Source organism: Trichoderma ghanense (genome assembly GCF_004382785.1).
Source record: "Trichoderma ghanense strain CCMA-1212 chromosome Unknown scaffold_0, whole genome shotgun sequence".
Taxonomy (NCBI): Eukaryota; Fungi; Ascomycota; class Sordariomycetes; order Hypocreales; family Hypocreaceae; genus Trichoderma; species Trichoderma ghanense.
In genome coordinates, this window is record NW_027395663.1 from 551,396 (window position 1) to 559,867 (window position 8,472).

The window sequence follows — 8,472 nt, forward strand, 5'->3', positions numbered from 1 at the left end:
ATATAGGTATACCGTATTGACCCAAATCATCTAGGTAAAATAAAAAAAAGAGGACATGGATTGGTTTGTTCCCATCCTTGGCTCCTCCCTACGCGCCAGCCACGACGGCCAGGTTCTCGTAAATCGCCCTCTTCACCTCGTACAGCGTGCTCCTCTTGCCGCCGAGCGGCAGTCCCACGCTCTCCACGTCAATGTGCCCCTCGGCCGTCTTGCGGACGGCCACGGAGCCGTCGACGACGAGGGTGCCCTCGCCGCGGAACTCGGCCGCGTGGCCGGCGCCCTGCATGGCGCGGCGGAGGTCCGCGAGCCGCAGGTCGCCGACGTGGAGGGACTGGGCGGCCGAGCGGGCGGCCGAGATGAGGTTCGCGGGCAGCACGTCCAGCGTGGGCATCGCGGCCGTGTCGGCGGCGTTGGTGAGCGCGACGGCGGTGGACGTCGACGGCTCCGTCGTCTTCTGCCTCTTGTTGGCCACGTCGTCGTCGTGGTCGTGGGCCTGCTCCGAACCTGCCTGGCGGGCGAGGGCCGAGGCGAGCAGCTGGCCCGTGATGGTGACGATGCCCAGGCCGCGGACGTTCTGCCACTTGAGCTTCTTGACCAGTGGGTCGGCCAGCTTCACGACCCAGGCGTTTGTGTCCATGCTGGCGTCCACCCAGGTGCCGACCTCGGGCGTGAAGACGTCAACGGAGCGGTCTCCGTCCGACGCCAGCGCGGCCCGGCAGTCCGCTGCGAGAGCCGTCGTCTCTTCCCGAGTGCCCGCCACGAGAATCAGCTTGCGCGGCTGTATCAGGGGGATCAGCATGTTGAGACTTCGCTTGTCGTGCAGTCCGCTAAAGTCGATCATGGCGACCCGCAGGTTCACCGTCACCGTTTCCGTCTTGTACACCAGCCTGCTCGGGCCAGTGGGTTCCTCCGGTTCGGTATCCTCGACCGCGTCCAGCTCGTCCGTGGCAGCGCCCTCGGACAGTTCCATGGCTTCGGCATCGTCAGCCGTAGCCGTCCGGTTCATGTTGGGTCGCTTGTTGGCACCGGCTGCCTGCTTAGCGACATCGTCCCACTTGCGCTTCTTGCCGAGCTTGTCGTCTTCTGCAGCGACCTGGGCACCGTCAACTGCCTCGTCTTCCTTCTCTTCTGCCCGTAGGTAGTCTTCTGGGCGAATCAGCTCGCCAAAGTCATCGGTCCTCTTCCGCCGGATGGCCATTGGAAACGAGCGTTCCCGGCCCCTTTTGCCGCGTGTGTCGAAATCGTACACGTTCTTCTTCTTGATCAAGATATTGATGCCCAAGTCCTCGTCTTTGAGAACCACGTTCTTGCGTCCTGCCTGGCCCATGGTAGCAGACACGTTGAGGGCCTTGCCCTGCTGCTCACCCTCGTCTTCCGAGTCGGACGATGATTCGGATGATGCATCATCGACGACGTCGGCAGCTGCTTCCAGCACACCCGCTCCGCCGGCCTGCTGAGTTGCCTGCAGCTGTCTCTGCGTCGCTAACCACTGCTGATAAATGGCGAGATCGTCGCCTTCTAGAGGCTCACGGAGAGCTTCGCGAACCTCCAGTTCCCGACCGCCGCCGTAAACCATTTCCAGGGTGTCTCCGCTGCTAGCTTGCTCCGTAGAGACACCATCTCTCCTCTCTCTCCACCATTCCCATAATGTCCTTGAAATTGAGGGAGCGTCTTCCCTGGCTAAGCTAGGCCGCTCTGTTAGGATGACCAGGTTCCGAGTGTCCCTGGCCAGACCCTTGACCAAGTCCTTGGAGAATCCCCATTCCATGGTGATGTCGCTGGCCAGGATCACGCGACCATGCGTCTCTCCGTTTTCGATATTCTGGCTGAGAAGTTTTGTGATTTGTGCTTTTCGCTCCAGGAGTCGCAAGTATTTGAAGTCGAACGGCGCCCCTTCCTTCTTCTCGCTGCCTCCATTGACCTTTCGCTGACCCTCGGCGAAGGCCTCGAACTCCTGGACAATGTTGTTGTCCATCCACTCCAGCATACTGCGCGCATACCTCATGGTGCTCGAAACGTTGCGGCCAGCTAAATACAGCTTTGAGTGCTTGAGCACGCCGTCTCTGTTCGCAGCATCTGTGCGCCAGGCATGCTCAAGAAGATAGGAAATCTCTAGGACCCTAGCGCTCGAGTCTACGGGAATAAGTACCGTGCCGCCACGGCTGACGCACGTCTTGATCATTTCAAGGAGATGTTCGTCTCGCTTCGCGCGACCACCCGCCTGCGCAGTTTTGTCTGCGCCGCGAGAACTGCAAATCAAGGCAGTGGGCTTGCGCAGCTGCTCGATGACTTCTGCGCCGCCACCTCCGGCACCACCAAGCCAAGCAGCCCCAGCAAAAACATTCTCACGAGCTTGGTTCCAGTCCACCGCATATACAATAGACTCCAGCCCGTGTTGAATGTGCCATATCGTGCCACCGAGCGTGTGGCCAGAGTTGTAGGCCGTAATGGTCAGGCCATTGAGCGGGGGAGAGAATGGCGAGGACAGGGGTTGATGGGGCTGCGAGTATTTGAGCGGCTGGATGAGAGAAAAGTATCGCGCAATCTCTTCGGGCGTGGGGGACTGTAGAAGGAGGTTTTGCGCAGTCGTGGCGGTCTGTGAGTAAGCGTATGCCGTCTCGGAGAGCGAGCTCTGGCGGATGGTGGTGGCTGCCGCGGGAGTGGAGGAGTAGAGGTCTTGGGTGAGGGTTCGGCCGAGATCGATGACGGGGCGAGTCGCATAGACGGGGATACGGGTGAAGAGGGCAATGTTCTTGCAGCAGTGGGCATATGCGGCCAGATGCGAGACGGTGGCGTGGGTGAGGAGGATGAGTGAAAGTGTGGGAACCTGTCTGTAGAGAAGCTTGTGTTAGCTCTGCCTTTTCTGCTTTGCTTGCATTTCCCTTTGCTCAACGCTCAACGCTTGATGCTCGATATCCTCCCTGTTGCCATCCTCCATTTGGACATCTTCCAGCTTGGTTTGTACCTACTTCTCCAGCTCCTCGAGCTTGTCGCTGCTAAAGGTCTCGTCCCATCCCAGATCAACCAGCACCTTGACCCCCCCATCGAGCTCCAAGAGCGACTGCGACGCGAGCGACTCCGACAGAGCGCCCTGGAGCGGGCAGAATGTGAACATGGTTGTCGACTATCTGCTGCCGCGATGGCAATGCTTTCGGTCCAGTCTCTCCTACAGCATGACTTCTCGTCTTTCTGAAGGATTCAGATTCGAGAAACTGAGAATGATGTCTCGCAGTCGGTTGCGGATTGAAGGAAGTACTGGGCGAGTTTAGTGGGCGAATCGCGTCGCCATGCTGCAAGTAATTCTTGGTTGCCGGATTGGAAGAGACAAGCTGGACATGGGTTGGATTTCGATGCGGGGCCGGGGATACTTTATTCCCCGATCGGCGGGTCGAAACCGGCCGGAAATGGAGAGCTTTCCGCTTTTGGGTGTGCGAATAACTTCGATTCATTTGAATTGCTCAGGTACTTTATTATGCAGACGCGCAACCACCTGCGCAATAAAAATGATATAGAGCCCCAACCTAGCTACGAGATACCCCAGAAACGCCATGTGCTTACTACTGCTGCTTTTTTTTATTTACGCTGAGTATTACAATATGCCACTAGCAGTATAAACTCTGCATTTAGACTGGCATGCTAGATGGCCAACCTGAAGCCAGAGTGCTGGGCAGCCCCTATCTCGACTGTACTCTGCGTGAAAACCGAGACATAACATTACAATGGCATAAATGATTGAGGATTCCATTTGTTTTGCTATCCTGCACTATGTCGCCCTCCAACCTGACTCATGGTTGCTCATCTGCGGACGACAGTCGTCTTGTAAAAAGAACCCATGTGAAAAGCTAGGCTAAGACCTTCGTCCCCAAGCAAGGGCGTGGTCAGGGGCGAAAGAAAGATGCAGAACGGAAGAGAGGTGTGTCCGGTTCGCTTTGCTTCCTGAACTGGGCGACAAGGTCATTGATACACATATCCGCCATCTGATGTTACGCTTAGAAGGACTGCTGTTCAAAGGTAGAAGGGTTGGCCATCCATAGACAGGTAGCGGAGGAGGAAGACGACGCTGGAAACAAATGTCAGCCAGCAACAAACGCCGACCATTTGCATACCTACCCAATATGAGTATATGGGGAGATTCTCTTCTTTAAGAGGAGCCAACGTAAAGTAACAGAACGGAAGATGATATACCAGAAATCAAGCTTCTTGGTCACCAAGTTGTATCCGGCAACTTCATTCTGTTGGTTGAGCTGTGACAACCACGTCGAATGATGAGAAAAGCTTGCTGACAAAAGAAAGATGAGAGGGGTTATCGCGTCGTCGTGGGGAAAGGGGACGTAGCAAGTAGAAAGCGTAAGATGAATAGTACAAAGAGAGGGAGAGTATTGGAAAGCGTCAATCTTGCAGAGTGAGTCCTGACAGCGTAGAGATCGGAGAGAATGATGGGAACGGTTGAGGTGATGATGACGATAAGGATAGTTATAAAAGGGATGAAGATTATTATGAGTATAATCAAGTCAACAGGACAAGTAAAGCGCGCCAATCTATACACTCAGACACCTGCACCTCTTTCCTGTTCTTCAATACCTTGACTGTTTGTTTGTTTACTTCTGGTTTCTTTGTTTACCTCATCGACTTTTGAGTGGCAGCTAGAGTTCAAACAGCCGCTGCGATATCAGCCACATAAACAGCGCCGTTGTCGTTGTGGTTGGGCGGCTTTCTGGTGCTTGCTAGTGCTTGTTTGCGTTTGACAGGCCGAAAATAAGGTTAAATTTAAGTATAAAAAACAGCGTGTTGCTGGGTTGCTGTGTAGCTGGTTTGAGGTGCTGGATATGCTGGATAACAAGAAAAGGATTCACAAAACTCAAAGCCAGATCGTCTGGATTCTTCCTCCACAACCTATCCTGCCTTGCCCCCCATGCCTAAAGCGAAGATCGTGGCAGTGGCACGATTGTCGAGAATCAAGTGGAGAGGCGTCGGACAAGCCCAAGCCTGCGGTGAGGCGAAGGCTCAAGATAAGATTGAGTCAGGTTCCAACCAACAAGCTGTCAAGCTGGACATATTAACGACATCCATGATGATAACCATTCTGTGTCGACGTTAATGGTCCTTGGAGTCGTGTGGTGGCAGGACAACCGCCTGGCGCGACTCAGCCGTACCACATGAAGCTTGAATGGCCCCCCTTTATTCCCGATGAGGCCAATCTGTGAACTCTATCAACGATGATAACCAGAGTTGGGACTTCGGACAAGCCACCAAAACCTCCTACTAGGTAATATACGGCCCGCCCTGAACTCATTTTCAGCATCTTGGGGTGATTCAATTTGGCAAAGCGTATAAACAAATCTAGCAATTGGTGTGAACGAAGCCACTCAAGGTATATAATCACACAATGCCCCCCGCCCCCCGTTCCCTCAGTTCTCTTCCCTGCAGCACATCGTGATTCCCTCGCCTCTCATAATCCAATAATCCTATCAAATCATCGCTTTCATCGCTCTCGTCGCAATCTTTCCTATCTAAGCAATTCCACGCCCTCACACAACTCTCTCCCCATCGTTCATTGTCAACACGACCATCATCATGACTCTCATGGTCCGTCAGTCGCTTCGCCGCCTTATACTCGGGAAGGCCAAGCAAAATCCATCATGCGCGATTCTTCAGCTCCCCGTCGAGATGATTCTGCTCGTCTTTGAGCACCTCCCTGAATACGAACGCATCATACTCGCACAAACCTGCTCCTCGTTGCGGGTAATCTTCATCGACAACTACAAGGCGCGCGAGGATGACCGGCACCCCATCTCATCCGACCGACTGGAAGTTGACCAGCGCTCAAGGTTCCTTTTTACCATGGCCTACCGCCGACCCAATATCTTCGGATGCCATTTGTGCACGAAGACCCATCGTGTCAACCAACGCGACACCCCGGGATCATCTACGGTTGACTACAAGGGCTGTCGCCAGCCATTTCTCACAGGGGGTGATTTTCACCAGGGAGGATACACTCTTCAATATCAGCAGGCCCAACTCGCCTTGAAGTATACTCGCCTCCTGGAAGAGGAGGGCAACGGCGGACCTGTTCTCCGAAGGAAATATAAAGCATACCTCGACAGTCTGATGCAGCCCTACTCCAAAGTGCTTGCGTCAAGAAAGAAATGGGGCATGAGCAACGAGATCCGCGGCGTTGTCGTTGTTTTACCCAAGATCGTTGACGGACGACTACTCATGCAAACTGTCTGGGTGTTCAAAAAATCCACCAAAGACGTATCTCCGGAGGCCATTGGATGGCTTCATGTATGCAACCATCTGATTTTGTTCGCTCCCCAGCAAATTCGAGATCAAACCAGGGCTCGAATGCTCCAGGGGCCCCGTGGAGCTCTTGAACTCGCTATCCATGCTTCTTTTAGGACCGGAGAGCGCAAGTTTGGCTCTTGCTCCTACTGCGAGACAGACTTCATGATTCTGGCCTCCTCCGAGAGAACTGTCGTACGCGCATGGCAACACCTTGGGGCCGAGGCCCCCTTGGTAGACAACGGATCATGGAAATGGATGACAATATATTCGCGAGAGTCCCTCGGCTTTCATTCTCAGCCTGGAAGTATACGGGAATTGTACAACCGGGACGCCGTCTGAAGGCACCCATTCAAGAAGGGTCCATGACAGCGGTAGCCTAATTGCATGATGCTGGCGGTTTCGTCAATATCGCTACTGCTATTGTTATTGTGCATCCTTTTCCTGAGTTGGAACTGTTCGCAATTGTTTGGTCATGCTTTATACACAAGAGTAGGTAGTTTTAAGTAGTTTACATGTGGTAATAGAGCAAGTGTTGAATCCTTTGACCAATATTTCAGGAGTGACAATGGTTTCCTGCACTGAAGTCGACACCCAGAGAACTCGGAAGAAGCTTTGGACATGCCACATGGACTGAGCTTGTCGCTCTTACTGCTGATGTATGACAATATCATCTCCTGCTAGATCTAGATATAGGTACTGGATATCAACAGCTCGTGGGAGCCATCGTCACGGAAGCCGGCTCACTAAGAGCACAAACGCATTTTGAGATGTCTTCTGACACTGACAAGACTTCTACCCAAGCTGGTCTTTGCGCGGTGATTGTGATCGAGCCCCTCCCACTTGACCGCAAGTATTTCGTGAGTTGGACGTTCATGGGCTACCCTGTTTTACACAAGCAACACTTTTACACCTGTTTTCTCTTCGCAGGGATGTACATGTTCTACTGAAGAATATGCTGTCCTCCTCAGATACGCCGTCAATCCTAGCGGATGTTCCCGCTCGCTAGAGAAGGGTTCTGATTGTGACAATGGACAAAACGACCCAAGGTTCGTGATGTGGCTAGGCCTACCAAAACATCCTTGCACCAATGCCCAAAGAAACCGCGAATTCGAAATACCTAATCGTGCCCGACAAGAGGCCATGTTGACTCCTTAAAGTCTAAGCACCAAAACGTCACAGAGTTTTGCCTCGAAGAAAAGGTACGCCTACCTACAAGGGAGATTATAAGTGGCAGTCGCGATAAATGCAAGGTTAAGCTTGGGTTAGGTATCATGACTTGTCTCCCTCTTTTTCCTTTGGTTTGTGTCCATTCGATCCTCCGCGGGGTTTGGCGGCTGTGACGGGGGTCTGGCCAACGTAGAGCCGCATTGCTCACTTCTGTGACTCTTTACATACCTCGAAGTGTCTGACGGGCATGGATCGCGTTTGGAGTCCCGACGTCTGTAATAACAAGTACAGTGACTCAACCGCTGCAGAAAGCTCACCAGCGAATCTCTACCTTGCTCCAACTACGTCCAAGCCGCCTCAGCCATCAGGAACAATGTCCACCTTCCACCCCTTTCCTCGGCTCCCATCAGAGCTCCGAGTCTACATCTGGAGTCTCGCCGTCTTCCCTAGCATCGTCCATGGTGCGCGTGGAGGAAGAATCCCGCGGCTGGGATGTCGTCTGCGCCGTCACTCCAACGCCGTCCCCGCCAGTCATGCAGTTTAGATACATGGGTACGCTTCTGCCCCTTGCCAATGGAGTCTTCTTCATGTACGCTATGATTCTTGCTACCACCGCTAGCCGCATAGACGGGGTTGTCACGATGGGAAGCTTAGATACTTAGGCTTGCTCCATGTGCTATCTTTGGTGACATTTGCATGATGGGACAAAGTGGCATTGAGGAGCCAACAGGTTCTTATGGGTTTGTAACTCATGCGTCTCTACCGTTCTGATCCATTTTCTTCTTTTCCCCCCTCTTCTTATCTGGTCAACCGACACTCTTTTAACACACTTTTCAAGTTTCTCCTTGACCTACGGTTCATTTGCGCATGGCTGTCCATGCAGTCTATTCTTTTCTCGGCTTTACAAGCATTCTTCGGTTGTTTGCTTCGGTCAGAGCATGTTCATTGACTCTCTTCTGTCTCTTCTCCCTCCGACACTTGTCCATCTCCCCAACTTCCTGTACCAAGCATCACGCGGGA

At 53.3% G+C, this 8,472-nt stretch overlaps 2 protein-coding genes across 2 annotated transcripts; one reads left to right on the forward strand and one right to left on the reverse strand.

Moving 5' to 3' along the window:
• Positions 1–88: 88 nt before the first annotated feature.
• CCMA1212_000197 (Cleavage factor two protein 2) lies at positions 89–3,115 on the reverse strand (the record flags this gene model as incomplete). Its single annotated transcript, XM_073697677.1, has 2 exons — positions 89–2,831; positions 2,970–3,115. The coding sequence occupies 2 exons, from the start codon at positions 3,113–3,115 to the stop codon at positions 89–91; spliced, it is 2,889 nt and encodes a 962-aa protein (XP_073563242.1).
• A 2,459-nt stretch (positions 3,116–5,574) lies between these two features.
• On the forward strand, positions 5,575–6,624 carry CCMA1212_000198 (uncharacterized protein; the record flags this gene model as incomplete). The annotated part of the gene is made up of 1 exon (XM_073697678.1): positions 5,575–6,624. The coding sequence occupies one exon, from the start codon at positions 5,575–5,577 to the stop codon at positions 6,622–6,624; it is 1,050 nt and encodes a 349-aa protein (XP_073563236.1).
• Between the last annotated feature and the right edge of the window lie 1,848 nt (positions 6,625–8,472).